General features: G+C 45.7%; 1 protein-coding gene across 1 annotated transcript in view; it reads left to right on the plus strand.

The window, feature by feature from the left end:
* Positions 1-19,724, plus strand: part of chsy1 (chondroitin sulfate synthase 1) — a 44,502-nt gene that overhangs the window by 8,825 nt on the left and 15,953 nt on the right. The window contains exon 2 of the mRNA XM_072381112.1: positions 1,455-1,950. Coding sequence (XP_072237213.1) covers positions 1,455-1,950 — 496 coding nt within the window. The remainder of the gene's footprint in view (positions 1-1,454; positions 1,951-19,724) is intronic.

Genomic DNA, 19,724 nt, shown 5'->3' on the forward strand with positions numbered 1-19,724 from the left:
TGGCACTGCCCAGAATGGAAAACCAAAAGAGTGAACAGCAAGCCGTACCGTGTAATAACAAAAACACTATTAACAACTTAAAGAAATTCTAATTAATGGACCGTTATCGTGGCAATGGTGTCAAAATGACCCAGTGCTGTTTGTCCACTTCTGTTCACAGATGCTCATACAGATGCAAAGCCTGCTTATCTCCATATGAAGCAATCACTGTGTACATGCTGTTATTCCTCCATTTGTGTCCGTTTCCGTGCTCTAGCTAAGGAAACCCAACAGATCGATCCAGTCCCCCGTCCTCAGGGTGCACGAGGCGACTGTGGAGAGAAACGACTCCCTTTTAACTGGAAGAAACCTCCATCAGAACCAGAACCAGGAAGGGTGGTCCTCTGCCTCGACCAGCTGGGGTTTATGACTGAAGATCTCCACCAAATGCTGTTTTCCAATTAAGTGAAAGATTGTTCATTTCCACCAGTGTTGGAAGGTGGTGGTTGGATGCTGTTTCCTTCAACCTGTTGGGATCATTCCAGCCATTAAAGCTCCCTTTCAGTGGGCCTTTTGTCTCTCTTGCATCCAACAGAATGGAGTGCCCACAACAGCTCACTGTTGTCATTTTTAGCACTTTAAAACCCATTTATCGACTTTTCAAGAGATACCTTCATGAACAGAACTATTGAGGGTTTGCTTCATAATGTTGAATTACCAGAAACTTAAAGGCCTGATTAGAAAACATCTAAATAATGATGATGGAACATTGTTTGAACCAAGAAGGATTGGGAGAAAGAAGAGAAAGGAAGGGCTTGGGATCCAAACGATGTAATCTGTCAAACACTGTGGAGACACTGTTAAACATATCTCATTGTCTGTGGATCTGTGTGATGAAGCAGGGTTAGAGGCATAGAGGGATAGCTTCAGTTTCAACCCTGCTTACTTGCAAGACCTTGTGCTGGAAACATGAGCTGCTCCTGGGAAGGTCATGTTTCCAGATAAGAGACCAACATTTGGAAGCACTGCCCCTATTAATCAGCTCTGCTGGAAGAGAAAAAACAACCCTGAATAGGACAACGTTTGGCTGACCGTGAGAGGCTGTCTTCTCTCTACCAACTCTCTACAGAAACACTCTTGCACTAACAAGCATCCTTTTACGGGATATCTCAGTTAATTTTAGACTAATGTTAATCACCCTAGGTCACATAGAGGTTGTCCAATTCTTACTTTGTACCCAGGACTAACACACTGTCTAACCAAATATCTATCCAGCTATACATCTATACATATGGATGTATACACACACACACACACACACAATCATGAACCCTCTGAATTAAAGCTCAGAGTCTGGCCCGTACTGATTAATTTCTAATAACTTTTGGCAAAAAACAGATGGTTGTGGTCTTTAGTGAGGGATGAGTCGCTGCTTGAAGGTGATCACACGTTTCTGTGTTTGTTTGTGTTTACAGGACGTGGGCGCAAGCAATTCCAGGTCGAGTGGAGTTCTTCTCCAGTGAGGGCTCTGACACCTCCATCCCAATTCCCATCGTAGCTCTAAAGAATGTGGATGACTCGTACCCGCCCCAGAAGAAATCCTTCATGATGCTCAAGTACATGCATGACCATTACCTGGACAAGTATGAGTGGTTCATGAGGGCAGACGATGACGTGTACATAAAGAGTGAGAAGCTGGAGAGCTTCCTGCGAAGCCTCAACAGCAGTGAGGCCATTTTCTTAGGCCAGACAGGAATGGGGGCCCGGGATGAGCTTGGGAAACTGGCCCTGGAACCTGGGGAGAATTTCTGTATGGGGGGCCCAGGTGTCATCATGAGCCGGGAGGTGCTCAGGAGAATGGTTCCCCACATCCGAGAGTGTTTACAGGAGATGTATACCACTCATGAGGACGTGGAGGTGGGCCGGTGTGTGAGGAGATTTGCCAGGGTCCAGTGTGTCTGGTCCTATGAGGTAGGATTTTTATCACTTCTGTTGTTACTGAGTCCAAACACACACTTTTCAGGGTCTCCACACCAAACTGTCCGCAGCGGGGGGGGGATGTTCTGCATGTGGGGCAGTATTTGGACTCTGCTTTTATTGGCATTATTACCACTCAAAGGGATGCGCTGATCACATGTTCCTACCATGCGACTGCTTACACACCGGTAAACAGGCCAGGAACGCTTTAGTTCCTCACCCTCAAACATGCGGACGAGCGATCAGCCCACCAACTGAGTTTCCTCATTCTTCGTTGGCTGTCACACGTCATCCTCTTTGTTCTGAAATCTGTTCTCAGCTCCAACTATCAGAGTTTCACCTGTGAGTAAATGTTTTTTTCACTGCAGACGAGGACTCTTTTGGACTTTGTGTTCTCGTCACAAAGCTGTGGTTAACCGACTGAATTTGTGTCGTCTCTGCATCACATCCGTAATCTGAGGGCTGATCCTGAAGCAGGGCTGCTTTTAGCCTCTGATTTCTCAACATCTTTATGTGGTTTTTCCTTCCTAGGTTTGTGCCCTCAGTTAGGTTAGACAGGTCAACTTCTTACCACTCTATCTCAAAAGGGGCATGATGGTGAGTGTGTTAGTAGAGGATCCATCTTTAACACAATTTGAACGTTTAAAAGACACTCGGGCCTCAGGATGTTTCCCACCTTTGTCATTAATTGACATGATTATGTCGCACACTCACAATGTGTGGTTAGAAGTGTGGTATTATTAGTCCCTACAGATGAGCTCGTTATTTGGAAGAGAACTGGAATATATGAGTAATGAAAGCAGGTTTTTCTATGAGACGGAGGTGCAGGCATTTTTCCTCAGCACTGGAGCCAAATTAATGGCAGAAGAAACTGTCACGTATGACCACACTGCAGCCTCACCTCTCTGCTCGCCGTCTTTTCATCACAGCAACATCATTTATGGCTCTGACGTGTAACATCTTGTGTTCTGACTGAGATTACACGGTGGTGCAGCTGCTCAAAGCACGACATTCCAAATACAGAAGTGCCAACGCAGATGAGGTTCACAGTTGTTTAATCAGTGTGGTGTGTTTACATCACATTTAACTGGTCATTGGAATCCCAAGGTTTTACTGGTTTCCATTAACGCAGTTTGTTTAGAATGTTACACTGAAACAGCAACCCAGCAGTATCACAAAGATGGCAGTTGCATAGCAACGCTTAGCAGTAAGGACGGGGCAGACATGTCAGGCTTGTTACAGGTCGACAAAGACCCAGTCTGTGTTTCTGTGTATGCTTAAGTGCTTTCTCACAGGCATTTCTTCTGGTTTAGTTGCTTCAGCTTTCAAAGGGCTGATATCAGACATGCTTGTTCATGCCACACCATACACAGGAAGTCAGCCGCCCACACTGACGTGGGCAATGCCTCAACACGCTCTTATCTGTGTCTCAGTTCAACACCACTGTCTCTGACTCGAGCTCAGTCTGGAAGGGAACATTCGTTAGGAAACCCAGGAAGTGGCTGTGCTGGGCCCAGGCTGGAACTGGTGCCTTTCTTTCTTTAAAGTCAACTGGTGACACGTTCACCGTGGAATCATGTGTGGAATTGTGCTTCATTACTATTGGTTTTGATTTAGTTGTTTCAAATGTGACTTTGTGCAAAAGGTTCAATAAGTTCTGTGTAAAGAAAAAAGAACGTCATTTTTATCATGCTGACTCTAGTTTGCACTTGTGATGAGGTAGAAGGAAAATAAGTTTTTCAAATCAAAACTGTCGCTGGCTAATTTTGGGATAAGGACATTTCAAAAGTAGCTGTGGTCATAAGGGTCTAAAAAGGCTTAGTTTTTCCCATCGTGTCATGTCGAGGAGTTTATTTCTGCCTGCCTGCCTGGTGGATGGAGCTTAATGTAGAGTCTGTTTGGAAGGGAAACCCATTCAAAACCACGTCAGAGATGATTCAAAATGCTGGAGCACTGTAGCTGGGATTCATCCATACTGATCAGGAATCCAGAAGTCAGCTGCTTTGAGCTGCTCAGTCTGTTAGCATCAGTTGTGGAGTGCTCTCAGAGAGCCCAGTATGTGGTCAGCTTTGTGTATTTTCAGATATCCTGTGGCCACAGCTCTGTGTGCTTGTCATCTGTATCTCCTCAGCTCTGCCTTTGCATCGCACTGAAAGTACGCCCTGCAAGTAAATAAATGTTTATGCTCACAGTTCAGAAATAAACAGAAATGGGAGGAAAGAGAGCTGAATTAGCATGAAGAGCAGGCAGTGTGTGGCTGCAGCACTGAAGCTGTCTGCAGCATGGTGGCTGCAGAGGTTTTACATGGCTTCTCCCAGTACACCACCCAGTGCTCCATGTTCCACACTGTGAGCTTGGTGGTTTGCTTGTAGCAAACTCGAAAGCTGTGGAGTCACAATGGTCACTTTAAATTTTGCTTTCAGAAACAAAGTTTGCCATCGGGGAGTTTGGGTAAACAACAAAGTGCTGTGAAACACTTCCTGCCACCTGCGGTGGTCTTCAGAAGCACACCAACAATTTTTTCATTACATGATACAGTTTGACTCACTCTTCTTCGCTCTTCTTTTGTACGTAGTACCGTGGAACTGATACTTACCTGGTACTATGTCTGCAGTACCGAGGCCCCAGTGAACAGAGCTGGTTTTACAGTGACATGGAAGCTCTGCAGAGCGCCGGCTGGTCACACAGAGTCATCTCCTGCTTCTGTGCAGCTGCACACACGACTCACTACCGTACTCCATGACGGTGTTTGAAGCTACAGCAGACAGTTCACAGACAGTTCATAAATCGCGCATCTCATTTGTGCATGGATCGTATATTTATTAACAACTAATGGACTCATGACCGTGTTTAACTGTGAGAATGGAATTCCAGATAAATGTTTGTGTTCTGGAAGAGAGCTTATGATCTGACCCAAAGACATCCAAACCCCTCTGAACTAAAAGCTTGTAGCAAACTCATTCAGTATTAAATGTACTCTAATCTCCTCGAGAAGCTTCATTTGTAAGTCTCTTTGAATAAAAGTGTACATATAGTATAATGAACACACAGCTTCATGCATCGCTCTCTGGGATCGCTCTCTGGGATCGCTCTCTGGGCTCGCTCTCTGGGCTCGCTCTCTGGGATCGCTCTCTGGGATCGCTCTATGGGCTCGCTCTCTGGGCTCGCTCTCTGGGCTCGCTCTCTGGGATCGCTCTCTGGGATCGCTCTATGGGATCGCTCTCTGGGCTCGCTCTATGGGCTCGCTCTCTGGGATCGCTCTCTGGGATCGCTCTATGGGATCGCTCTCTGGGATCGCTCTCTGGGATCGCTCTCTGGGCTCGCTCTCTGGGCTCGCTCTCTGGGATCGCTCTCTGGGATCGCTCTATGGGATCGCTCTCTGGGATCGCTCTCTGGGCTCGCTCTCTGGGCTCGCTCTCTGGGCTCGCTCTATGGGCTCGCTCTCTGGGATCGCTCTATGGGCTCGCTCTCTGGGATCGCTCTCTGGGATCGCTCTATGGGATCGCTCTCTGGGATCGCTCTATGGGATCGCTCTCTGGGATCGCTCTATGGGCTCGCTCTCTGGGCTCGCTCTCTGGGCTCGCTCTCTGGGCTCGCTCTATGGGCTCGCTCTCTGGGCTCGCTCTCTGGGCTCGCTCTCTGGGATCGCTCTCTGGGATCGCTCTATGGGATCGCTCTCTGGGATCGCTCTATGGGATCGCTCTCTGGGATCGCTCTATGGGCTCGCTCTCTGGGCTCGCTCTCTGGGCTCGCTCTCTGGGATCGCTCTCTGGGATCGCTCTATGGGATCGCTCTCTGGGATCGCTCTATGGGCTCGCTCTCTGGGATCGCTCTCTGGGATCGCTCTATGGGATCGCTCTCTGGGATCGCTCTATGGGATCGCTCTCTGGGATCGCTCTCTGGGCTCGCTCTATGGGATCGCTCTATGGGATCGCTCTCTGGGATCGCTCTCTGGGCTCGCTCTCTGGGCTCGCTCTATGGGATCGCTCTCTGGGATCGCTCTCTGGGCTCGCTCTCTGGGCTCGCTCTCTGGGATCGCTCTCTGGGCTCGCTCTCTGGGATCGCTCTATGGGATCGCTCTCTGGGATCGCTCTCTGGGCTCGCTCTCTGGGATCGCTCTATGGGATCGCTCTCTGGGATCGCTCTCTGGGCTCGCTCTCTGGGCTCGCTCTATGGGATCGCTCTCTGGGCTCGCTCTCTGGGATCGCTCTCTGGGATCGCTCTCTGGGATCGCTCTCTGGGATCGCTCTCTGGGCTCGCTCTCTGGGCTCGCTCTCTGGGATCGCTCTCTGGGATCGCTCTATGGGATCGCTCTCTGGGATCGCTCTCTGGGCTCGCTCTCTGGGCTCGCTCTCTGGGCTCGCTCTATGGGCTCGCTCTCTGGGATCGCTCTCTGGGATCGCTCTATGGGATCGCTCTCTGGGCTCGCTCTCTGGGCTCGCTCTCTGGGATCGCTCTCTGGGCTCGCTCTCTGGGCTCGCTCTCTGGGCTCGCTCTCTGGGCTCGCTCTCTGGGATCGCTCTCTGGGATCGCTCTCTGGGCTCGCTCTCTGGGCTCGCTCTCTGGGATCGCTCTCTGGGATCGCTCTCTGGGCTCGCTCTCTGGGATCGCTCTCTGGGCTCGCTCTCTGGGCTCGCTCTCTGGGCTCGCTCTCTGGGCTCGCTCTCTGGGATCGCTCTCTGGGATCGCTCTATGGGATCGCTCTATGGGATCGCTCTCTGGGCTCGCTCTCTGGGCTCGCTCTATGGGCTCGCTCTCTGGGATCTTTCTCTGGGATCGCTCTCTGGGCTCGCTCTCTGGGATCGCTCTCTGGGATCGCTCTCTGGGCTCGCTCTATGGGATCGCTCTATGGGATCGCTCTCTGGGATCGCTCTCTGGGCTCGCTCTCTGGGCTCGCTCTCTGAGATCGCTCTCTGGGATCGCTCTCTGGGATCGCTCTCTGGGATCGCTCTCTCTGGGCTCTCCACTAAGGAGACAGTCTTTTTGTTTTTCTGCAGGATTGCTCCAAATTTTTTTTGTTGGGACGTGGATGATCCAACTAGGAAGTGATGATTTTAATGAGATCCGGATCTTGCACTTTTTAATTGTCCCGTGTCATTCTGTTCCTATCACCTGATGCTCTGATGTTTTAACAAAGCAAGAGTCTGACGTTCTTCTGGTCTGCAGTAGCGTTTGGTCTTCTGCAGCACCGAGGCAGTCCCCCCCCATCACTCCAGCTCTAACACCGGTAATGGGAATCACAAGGCTGCAACGCTGAGTCAAGCTCCTAATCCTAATTTCTCCTGAGTGGCCTGCTGCTGCCAGCCCTCTCACTGTGCACAGCTTTATTTTGTTCTCATTTACACATAAGTGAACTTGAGTTCAGTTAAACCATTTCTCACCTCTCCACGGGCTTAATGGGGACAAAAGGTTTGGACCTCTGCTTTCTAAGTCTTTTTCTTTTTTTAAACAGTGGTTTGCAGACACATTTATTCACTTTTAAGTCACTTTATTCTAATTTCTATTTCTATTTGAATTTCTTGAACAGTTAGAAAGTCATGGCTTTAGGGGCAACAGGGGTGTGGAAGTATTCTAATGGTTAATTTCAAACTCTGTGCCTCTTCTCTTATATTTTGGCAAATCAAAAGAAATCACATGACTTGAGTGAAACAGCTGGTTCATCTTTGGGTGCAGGTGAGTGTAAGTCCTTTGGGAAAGTTTCTGAAAACATTAAACCAAGGTAAACATGCTTCTAAATACTAACAAGTGTCTGAATTTTGATTCCATGGAAGTGGGATTGATTTCTGCTTTTATGTTTTTTTTTCCACTGTTTTACTCTCATTCATAGAAGTTTAAATCTTTTATTTGTACTAAAAACATGCATGTCAGGTTAACTGGACTCTAAATGGTCTCCAGGAGTGAGTTGTGTGTCTCTGTGTGGCCCTGTGATGGACTGGCCACCTGTTCCAGGTGTACCCTGCCTCTCGCCCAATGACAGCTGGGATAGGCTCCACCCCCCAAACACCCATTGAGAGCACTGCACTGACCAGTAAGCTATGACCTGCATCTCTCCCTGCCAGGGTGTGTTTATCTGTGTGCATGTCAACCCACTCACTGTCATCACAGGAGACTGTGTTTAAGCTAATTAAAAAGTGAGTTTGGTGAACCCTTCTTCTCTTTCAGACTAACAACCCATTTGCCATAACTTCTCCAAATGCAGAGCCACTCCATCGTGTCAGTACAGCTGATGTCTGCAGCATACCATTACAACACTTTATCTTTAAGTTACCATGATTCCACAGATCTGTTTTTATAGATCTTCCCAAATCACTAAATCTTGGCGTTAGTTAGTCTTTGTGTTTCATTGCGGTGGGGACTTAAAGAGCCCCTCCACTTCGGATGTGCATTTCTTACGTTTATGTATCTAAAATGACTGCGCTTCACTAAGCTCTGTTGTATTTGTGAACCATCCTAAGAGTGAAGTTTTTGAGGTAAATTTAAAGTTCTACTGTAGCCCAGGCAGGTTTTGATGTTGTCGGCATGCTGATTGGCTCATTCTCTTCTCCTTACAGTGTCTCTGTGTTACTCTTCTCAACAAACAGCATCTTCCAAGCTTGCAAGTCTACAATATAAACCAGATGTTTGCACCACTAACAGAGGGGTTTTTAATGGTTTGCTTCCACAAATACTTCCTCTGCAGCAGAACACTGTGGTGGTTTAGATCTGTCTGTGCACTTTGGACTGGGACACCAAATGTGCACGGGATCCCATCTTTGTGTGCACTGCTCAGCCTTTACAAAGCAGCCGGGGTCGGTGGGGCACCTTCCAGATCTGAAACTGATCTAAGAAACATTAAACAAGTAGACGTGCTTCCGTCTCTTTTTTTTATTTGGGAAAACTATTTTTCTTCAGGGGAGCTTGATTGATACCCGGAGCAACGGTCACTGTAAAATGATACTACTGAAACACTCAGACGGACGGTATCAAACTTTTTTGCTACAGATAGGACTCAGGAAAGGTGTCATCAACACTCTTTCCAGGTTGACTCAAGAGCCTAAGAAAAAGTTTAATCCTGCTTCCCTAACCTGAATGAATCAGTCAGCGTTTGTCTGCCAGCTTCAGCTGAACTGCAGCAAGCAAAATTGGGATAACTTGTAGTTCCACCACAAGCTCACAGCAGGGGAGAGCCATGCCAAGCGGTGATCCTGCTGGTTTGCAGGTTGTGACACAGTTTACCACAGTGAGCTCAAAAAACATGCGGCTGCACAGACTAAAAACTGTTTGACAATTCTGAATTCTGTGCTGGAGTTAACTATGCTTGGCAAGACTGGCCTCTTGGTAAAAGTCTTAATCTAAAATACAAAAAAATGACTGGTAGCATTCCAGGTAGCTGGGGCCTGGCAGAGCTGCAGGAGAGGCCCTGAGGCTGCTCCATTCACCAGGCACGATCATGACATCAATCACTGCAGCATTGTTAAGCCTCCAGCATCCCATTAGAGCAGATTAGTTTCTAAGAGTCTTACAATGACCATAGAGGTTCTCAGCATGCATCTCCTCTTCATAGATGGATCACGGCAGAGCTGGCACTGATGTTCACAGCAGATTGTGTACATGCCAAAAATGAACCTTTTGTGTCACTCTTGTTTTGTGGGTTTTTTTTCCCACTTTTTGTACCTTCAGTGAGGTCATGCCAAACAATCATTCCTTAGCAAGTTCAGCAAAAGTCATGTAAGAATTTTCCCATATTCTAAATGTATTGGTCATCGGGTTCATCATTGGTGCAGTTGACTGATACGACCAAATGTAGAATTATGGTGAAAGAATAGAATTAAGAGACAGAGGACATCGTTCATACCCAGTATAAATGTGCACTGAGCATTATCTGATGTCAGCCCTCTTGTACCTGAGTACACTGGTACCAGAACAGTTTGTTACTGGCAGATTGCCTTAGTCACACAATTCTACAACCCTAGAACTAGGGATGGGCGATATGAACTAAAAAATGTATCCCCATAATTTCTGGTAATTATCACGGTAACGATACAAATGACGATAAATAAACACCAATTCAGCCCCATCTTTTTGACAATAGATCTATCACCAAAATAATAATAAAGGCTACTAAACTTCGTCTGAGTTGTTGGTTTCTTACCGGAGGCTTTGGATGAAGTTGATACTGCTTCTACATCCTTGCGCATTATCTTCATACTCTGGTTTGTGCCTGTGTTTGAGGTGGTGGAACAAATTAGTGGTGTTACTATCCTTTGTAGGCACTATGTGTTTGCAAAGCTTGCACGTTGTGAATTGCTGCTCCGCGTTAGACCTTTTAAACCCAAACCAGTTCCAGATAATAGAGCTGGAGCCTCATTTAGAAACGAGCTCCTTGCTGCCCGGCGTTTCTGCTCCGCCTTCCGCCATGTTTGTCAATATTCCACTCGTGTTGGCTGCGAGCGTGTCGCGCACATATATACGTCATCAATGGGAATTTATCGTTTTTATCTCGGGGTGACATATTCTTACCCTGGGGAATGTTTTTGACGATATATCGTAAACGATGACTTATCGCATATTGTTTCCTGGAACCTGTGATGACACCGGCCCTGAGCTGTGTTTCACCATTGGTTCTGTAGTTAACTCGGTTGCGCTACACTAAACAATTCATTTGAATCTATCAGACATACTGGTATGTTTCCGAAGTTCCCCAGAACCTTGGTGCTCTGGTCCAGCTTTGACCAAAGCCATGTTAAGTTTCAGTACAGGAAGTCAGGCACAGAAACTGCATTGCTGTTTAAATTTTTTTAAAATCCCAATTGTTATCAAATTGCTATGTTGATGAGATTATTTGAGGAAGTTTCTGGAGTAGAAGATGTGTGATGAATTTTGCCAGAGTGAGTGTAACTTGTGTAGTTGAGCAGATCATGCGCTCCATTTCTGAAATATGAGCTGCCCTGTAGCTGAAATGGTTGAGCTGGGGCAGTTAGAGGCTGAAGGATGGTGCTGGAGTCTCAGTCTGGGTGCCGTCTCTTTCCCCACACGTGTCTTGAATTTAAAAAGAAAAGAAAAAGGTGCTACATCTCATGTTATTCCTGTTGGTGTGTGTGAGTGGACACAGCATCGGCTTCCTTAGACAGAATGACTTGTCTGGTGTGGGAAACACGTCTACATTCTGGATAATTGATGACAAGGCTGGTCTTGCTCTTGAATGCATGAGAAAACTGGATTTGCTTTGCCTTATCAGTTGTGGTGTGTATGATGCTGAAGTGTCCTCAAAACATGGGAGCGTACTCGTGTGGTTGAAATGTTTGTCGTCATCACACAGCTAAAGGGATACTGTTGCAGTACACATTCACATCCAGGTGCTCCAACAACTTACTGCTTTTGATATTGTTAAACTTGTCGAGAGAAAATGTTGAGAGTCTTTTTGTCAGAGATGTTGTAGGTTTCAGTTTGTCAGTGTTAAAAGATTCTTTGAGTTGTCCAAGTCATGTTAGAGTTGGCTGGTAGATTTGTTTAGTGACTTCCTGCTGCCGCATGGATTTTGCTATACAGATTTTTAATGTGATAAACACACAGACATGTTTTGGCTTTAGCTCATACCTGAGCAGAGATCAACTGTCCTCAACAACCAGCCAGGGACATCACCCCATGTACAGGCTTTGTTAACCACAACCTTATGTTCCTTCAGGCAATTCCTAATGAGCAACCTAGTTTAGTTCATTCACAGTCGCGCAGTTATTTTGTAGTTTGGGACCAAGGTCCTTAACTTAGTTTACCTCTTTCCATCACTGTATTAATACCTGCCTGAAATATCATTTAATGTTTCAGAATGAAATCTATACACCTGCAGCCAGCCAACATAAAGGTTTCCTGGTTTTTAGGCTTCCCTCACCATGGAGACTACTTACAATGAGCAAACTCAGAACAGCAAGTTTGGCTCGGATGCTCTTCGCCATCCAAGACCTTTCCAGAAACGATCAATGGCCAACACTTACGTGAACCTTTTTAACCTCGTCTAGGCCCCACAAATGGCTTGGCAATGTGTTTGTATTACACAAACTGTCATGGAGTGCTGCTCTTTTTCCTCTGTAGTCGTACACAGATATGCAAGAACATGTTCATATTTTTATTCTAAATTTCTCTCACGCCACGTCAGATTCACCAAACGCTCTCAACTTCGGAAAAAGTGTGTAAACGACCTGTGTAAATGATGAATGCCACCCGTGCGTATTTAAGTGCACGTGCACGAGGACAGTGAATTTGCATACTCCACGCCCAAAATAATACCATATAAGGCTACGCTTCCTCTCTCCTGTGCCAGGAAGTGTTGAGTCATGAGAATGGCATCAAGGCGCCAAAAGAACAACTTTACGGGCTCTGAGACTGAAGTTCTGCTTTCAGAGATCCAAAAAGGAAAATCTGTCTTTTTTAGCAGTGCCAGAAGTGGAATTACCAGACCTGCTAAAGCGAAGAAAGCAATTACGAGTTAATTCCGTGTCACCTGTTGTTCGTAATGTCACAGAAATAAAGAAGAAATGGTTTGATATGAAAATGTCTGCCATGGCCTGGCGCTCGATGACTTCAACTAAAGTCGTGCAATCAGCTGTTGCCTCATCATGATGGCACTTTGATGGGGCGGTTCATGGGGGTCTTCTGGCACCACACCTTCCGGTCTGCTTGGGCTGGTTCAGGTAGTGGGAGACCCTTGTTCATGGCAATATTGTGCAAAACGCAACATACCTTCTATAGAACAATCCCGTGGCCAAAAATCCAAGGTGGTGAGGACCTGGACGTGTAGTGGAATTGGGTTTGATCAGCATGTTTCTCTCTGGAGTTGTGGCTCTAGCAAGCTGCATATTTGCAGCAGCACAGTAAATCGCGATGTCAGCATTTCTCCGCAAGCATATCTACACGGTCTCGGAACGCACGCTCTCTTCCAAGAGCCTGACGTGCTAAGGCATCCAAAAGTGGTAAGTCAGCCGCTGGTTACACTTCCCATTGACCTTGTTATTTAATAGTGTTATTTAATAGCTTTTTAATAGTGACTGCTGACATGTTCTTCTCAAATTTATTTATTTAGTCATAGATTACAATTATTGTTGTTGTTGTCTAGTATGCAATCATTGTAAATATTTATAATTTTTTGAGCTACTTGACTGATTGGAATTTCCCCCACTGGGGGATGAATAAAGTATTTTTCTATTTCTATTATATACAGAGTCAAATTAACCCTTAATTAGTGCATAATTTAAGACAAACAGAATAATGTCAGCATAATTATGGGTTATAATTTTATGATTGCTTCAAAGTAATTAAATATACAATCCATTAGTCAAGCAAACTTGATTCGAATAACAGCGGACTATTTTATGTGACTCCTACGTCAGGTCTGGTAAATTCTGTTCCTACCCGAAAGAAAACTCAAAATACGAAAACATTGGTGAACGCGCATATTCTCTTAAATCACTAGTACGCACGACTTGAGACCAAATCTGTTCGTACGAGTGGTTCTTGTATGAGGCCCAATGTTTGAGGTTTTTGTAATAATACCACATTATGTCTGACTCCAGCATGATCGTTGGTGATGGCTTGTTAGTTCCAGACCTGTTCCAGTTGAACTATTATGTCATGGACCAAACAATTTAACTGGTGGTCAATGCCCTCATGACCTGGTCCTTGACAAATGACCGAAAATGGATGGATGTTCTGGAGTGGCTAGTGAGAACACAAATGTCCACGGAGTACACACTGTAGTTCCTACAGATTTTCCAGGCAGCCACCTTGGAAAATGCCCAGAAAATCAGTGGGTGAGATGGATTGCAACTGTAGCAATCGCTCTTCCACAGTTCTGGTAAGACTTGTGGTTTTGTACTCTTTTCCACTATATGTTGCTTCCCACTGAGTTGACATGAATGTGGATACATTCAGGTAGATGTTTTCTGGATAACACAGAAACATTCACCAGGGAGCGTTATCTTGATGTGCTGTGAAAGAAACGCCGTGGATCTCTATGGATAACTGAAATGTGTTCACAGAATCATACTGATTACAATACAAAGACTTGAGAGTACATCAAACTGGTAAACTTTGTTGTTTTTTTTACCTTTGTGTCTTTGTAAGGCTCAGATAATAGCTTCATCTATTTAAGACGGGCGGATGTCTGCGTTTACTTACCTAAAAAATAGACCGACTGTCAAAAGTTGTGGAGCAACTCGGACGTGTCGATTCTACAGACCTGTTTGTTTTGGTCTGCTCGTCATCGTGAAGTCTGATAGATGTGAAACTGTCCTAAAACTCCACATGCATACACTCACATGTATTTACATATATATGACTGTAATTTGTTGCTGTTTCCGAAGTGTGCTCCGTAGTGAAACATAAGTCTGCTCCAGCCCATATATGATGTAAGTATAATGTAAGTAATGTAGACCTCTCAGGAGCCATGAACTCTTGCTTTGAGAAATTTCTCACCTGGCTGATGCCTCCTCTGACGGTGTCAGATTCCAGGGCTCATTGGTTTCAGTTCAAGTCATGCCGTGATACTAATTGGTACTACTCACTGAAAAGGGACCACAGATGTCCTCTTCCTGTGCTCACACAGTTAGATCAGCCCCTCTTTGACGGCTTCAGTGTAAATTTCATACATACGCTTTTGTTGTGATGTTATTTTTTCCCTCTGCACTTTAATCAATTTATTATTCCATCTCGTCAAAAATTTTAAAAAGACACAAGGTGTGGCACAGGAGGCTGAGTACCCTCATTTTATGGGATGTAGCCACAGTGCATGCTGCACATTCTTTCTTTGAGCCACGTGATAGCTGCTAATACTGTGTAACTGATCAGATGTAGATTGAATGTTTTCTCTCGACATGTTTTCAGCTGTTTATTGCATTCTCAGACGGTCATAGCACTGCTACGCCTGCTACGTCGTGTCAGGTTCCAGATGCCGGTGGTTTATGGTAACTGGATGTGGGCCTTTGTAGCTGCAGTCTGACTGGGTCTGAATATGCTGTGCTGGCTGAGCTGCTGCTTTCAACATTCAGACAGTTTGACTGGATCAATTTAGCTATCTGGTCCATTGAATACCACAAAGAGATCTTTACAGGATGCTTGAATTTCCTCCATTTGCACACAGTCTGTCTGTGTCTGAATTGGTGGAGTCCACAGTGTTTTTGACCTTTTCCACCCTGATCGACTGCTCTGTCCATAAGGTCATCAAATCTCTCCTGAGACACCTCCACAGATGTGTGTTGTGACACTGTATTTGAATGAAAATGCGTTCACCCTTTAAACGCAAACACCCGACTCATTTCACATATTGACATCTAATCTTAAAGGTTAGCCGTGCTGACGTAGCTGTGGGATCGTAGGTGACGGGTTAGGTGACTCACATAACTTGGTGTTCATCATGAGGGTCGTAGCTGCAGAGGCCCAGTAGCTGTGGCTCTTCATAACTGCAGACACCAGCTCTGAGCGGTTGGTGCATGACGGGAGGGGGTCTGGGCTTGTCCTGCGCCGCCTGGCTGTGGGTGCACTGCGCTCTGGGTAGTGAGGGCTCTGTGGATCAGGCTTGTTCTGGCTTGTCTGGAGCCCGTGATGTGCCATTACTTAGCAGAGTTAGTGGTGTGACGGGGCACGTTGTCCTGCTGCAGGAGAGTGTCGTTGCCATAGTGAGGTGGGCTTTGTTTGCAGCAATGTTTTGGTGGGTGGAGCATGCCAAAGTAATGCTCACATTAATGCCAGGGTCCAAGGTTTCCCAGCAGAACAGTCCACCGTAACAAGGGGATCACTGTTGGTCTCTTTGTGTGTGAAAATTGTGGCTTTATGGCAAGGATACTTTATATATTTCTAGTGAAGAACTAATATTCATTAATGACAAAAACTATTTGACACTATCCCTGTACCTGTACACAGTGGGGTGCTTTGTGATCTAATGTAACACCCGAGGTCACCATGTTTAAGACAATTACACATCTAATCTCCAATTAAGACGAGTGTAATTACATGAAGGTTATGTAGTGAATGTGGGAGCGCTGGCCCCACCACGATGGGAGGGGCACTGCAGCATCAGCAGGCTGCCAAACAGCTGGAGGGGGAGGAGACAGTCGCATTTAAAGCAGAAACAATCACAAAACTACAGAATGGGAACACTGGCGATGACATTTCTCTTCTGGGATCAGGACGAGTCTGGAATGACTGGAATGGACCTTGAGAGTGATACCACAGTGATATCATAGCTCTGCTCTGTGAGTTGCTGATGTGAGGAGTCATTTATTCAGGAGATGCAGTGTATTTGTGTCTCCAGTGTACAGATGTGGAGGGAGCTGTTGTCTGTTCCGATGCTGCTTTCTGGAAAGGTTCAGGTTGGGCTATTGATTTATCCAAGGCTTGATAGGCTGACATCAGTATAAGACGTTTTGATGCTTTGACATGTCAATGCCTGTCTGTAGCTGCTTGTTAAAGCTTGTCAAGCAAACCGGCAACTCTCTCACCTGAAACTGCGCTGCTGTTCTGACACTGGTTCAAACCCAGCTGAAAGTGTTCCAGAAGCCTGTAGAATCTGATCATCAAGCACGAGGAAGCTGAGCAGCATGTCTGTGATCCAGGTAGCCTGTGCACGGTCCACCAGTGACCGGCTGCTTGTTTCCTGCAGCTCTTTGATGTTAATTAATCCGGCAGTTTTTTAGAAATGGAGCAAACTAAATCTTTCTTTTCTGTCTCATGTCACAAATCACGGTCAGTCTGTCTTTAGGCAAGCCATGACATTCTTCCACTTACTGTACATTTAATCGGACTGGCAAAATCTAAGAGGAAGCTACTTGATATGTGCTTGAGAGCAGCTTTATTCAGCTGTATTCATATACACTTTGTGGTGGCAATCCAATTCTTTTCTTTTGGATGGCCCATCAAGATGGACCAGAGTTGTGTAAATCCAGTTAGCATCCTCCCCCCATCCCCCGCAGAAGTCCATCAGTTCTTACAGGACACCTGCTGCCCTTTCCTAAATGTTACTCAGGTCTCCTCTGTTAGCTCCTCTGAACAGGGAGGATTTTGTTCATGGTTCTTTTTACTGTGGGAAGATCTGCGGTTCAGAGTCTACTTTTGGGTTAGGGCTGGGTGGTACAGCCAGAAAAATTAGACCCTGCTATTTTGATACAGAAATAGACATATACCAGTATATATACCAGTATTTTCTATTAACACTATTTTGATATTGCTATATTACTACAGAACATTAGGTTTTTGCACCTACACGCCAGGATCAGCAGTTAGCATCTGGCTCCCTCTCTGCTCACTAACTAACTTTTACAGTCTTTTGTGATTTGAGTGCTCTTCTGTTTCTGTTATCAGACAGCACAATGAGTCAGAAACACGGACTGAAATAACACCTGTGACCACTACATGTTAACCAACAGTTTTTACCAATGCAATATCATCTGATAAAAGCACTGTTTTGGTTGTACTTCCATGTAAAATGACTCAGAATGTTGGCTGCTGCTGCTCTGCTGGGCAGACGGGGCTGAAGTCAAGTCAAATTTATTTGTGGCACATTTCATGTACAAAACAATTCAAAGTGCTTTACATAAAATAAAAGCTTTGCAGCCGGGAGCGGAGGAAGCATTAAGAACACATAAAAGAATATAAAGAGAAAGAGCCCGTGCAGATTTCCTGCACAGACACATTTTAAAATGTCTACATTTGGTGACAGTTTAATCTCCTCTTGCACTTTGTTCCACTGAAGGAGGAAAGGTGAGACACTCCAGTGGAGTTTAGAGACAGTTTGTCCAGCATTTCACTACATTTACTGCGAGCTGCTTTGTTTAGAAAGAACACACAAGTACAACAATGAGAGGAAGTTGTGAGCAGCCTGGAACTCACCTTGTTGCTGACAGACGGAGGGAAAGCTGTGGCCGGGCTGTGCTGTCAGTCAGGACAAAGTCAGCTGTACTGGGAAGCAGACGGCAGCAGATAAACAGTTTTTAGAGTTTCATATCCCTCCATAAATAAATGAAGTCAGTATAGAACCCAGCTTAACCCATTAGGGCCTGGAATGGCATGTTGTTTTACTGTTGAAGCCTGGAGCAGCACACATATCCCATCTACATTCACACTAAATAAATCTCAGAGCATGTCAAAGATACAATCCAATTCAAGCCAATTAGAATAATTAAGCGTGCACAGGGGACTGTGGAGAGAAAAACCTCCACTTTAACTGGAAGAAACCTCCATCAGAACCAGAACCAGGACCAGGAAGGGCGGCCATGTGCCTGGACCAGCTGGGGGCTGAGAAGTAAAAGGTTTCAGCTTTAGGTTTTCCAGAAAAGCAGAAGGCTGCTGTAAATGAAACTTTGGTGTGAATGGGTTTAGGCTCTCTATAGGTGACTCTCATGAAAGAAAGACACTGTTGAGACGTCAGTCAGGACCCTTTAAATCAAGCAGGCTGCTGAGGTTAAGGCAGAACAGATGACTGGCACCAGTTCATGTCTAAACTTACCGAAGCTTAACTAACCTGTGGACAGGAGCACTTGTTAAAGACGTGGTGCAGGCATTCTGCCCACACAGCACATAGACTCTACCGTATTTTGGCCTCTTGTCTCTTTAGTGCATGAGTCTGGGATGACACAGACGTCTGTCCTCTGTTCTGGGGCACAACACTGAGTGCATGGAGCTGGAACATGACAGTGTTGGCTCCTAACAGACAGCTCCTCTTCCAGCAGAGCAGCCTTGACGGATGAAGTGCACTTGAATTCCCACTGGTGGCAGAGCATGAAAAAGCCACTGATGGTGTGTCACACTCTGTCTTTTTTAACATTGAGTTTAGGCCCAAACTTTACACCTCTAAACCAAAGTGAGTCCAGCTTTTTCTTCTTTGTTGGGACATTCTTGGGGTAGTCACTTTTTGGGTGAAGAAAACAAACTTGTCTTCAGTAGACATTACTTGGAGTCCTTCAATGCCACAAACTATGAAAGATGTTGACCACTGGTGCATTTTTCCCTCATTCGTTGTAAATAACTCTCCACCAGACAGAAGCAAAAGATGATGGGTCATCCATATTTCTCTGCAGCATGCGACTGTCACAGGGTTACTGGCCGGTATCTGTAGGGATCTCGGGTAATTCCCAGGCCTGCTGCATGAGACACCTGGACTGTCGGCATACAGCTGTTACTGTTTACCTGGGGCTTGGGTGGCTGTGCCATCGGTGGGATCAAACGGGGACAGGCTGTAATTATCATCCAACACCCACCATTTCTTCTTTGGCAGGCTGCAAGGGTGGAGGAGGAAGTGATTAGTGTCTGATGGACAGTTGAATTCCTCAAAGACTCCTGGAGCTTAAGAGCCTGCTCCTCTGCACTTTGACTAGTTATTTTCTTTATTACCTAATGGCCCTGCTCTTTGTTCATCAGAGAGGTCCCAGGAGGGATGGAAATGTTCGGACCTCAGGGCATGGAGAAACACATCCCTATGCCTAAGCTTGACCTCAGTGGTGATCTGAGTTCTTGTTTAAACATTAACCAACAGTGAAGAGTGACTCTCACTGGCCCATTTTATTAAGTCCCCCTGGGGAAATATCGCCTTTTCAAAGAGATCAACACAAACTGAACATGTAGAAGTTTAGTCAAAGTAGAAACTATGACATACATTTGTATTTGACTTCACATGTGTACACGTAGAATATGTGAATGTGTGGAATTCATCAGCAGGTGGCCTCTTTTACTAGTTTCATTGAAGAGGTTTCATCTGCACCTAATTTCTTTTCATCCTTGGGGGTGAGCTCAGGTTTCTCTGATGT

The sequence above is a fragment of the Leuresthes tenuis genome, unplaced genomic scaffold (genome assembly GCF_036924035.1).
Source record: "Leuresthes tenuis unplaced genomic scaffold, fLeuTen1.0.hap1 SCAF_2, whole genome shotgun sequence".
Taxonomy (NCBI): domain Eukaryota; kingdom Metazoa; phylum Chordata; class Actinopteri; order Atheriniformes; family Atherinopsidae; genus Leuresthes; species Leuresthes tenuis.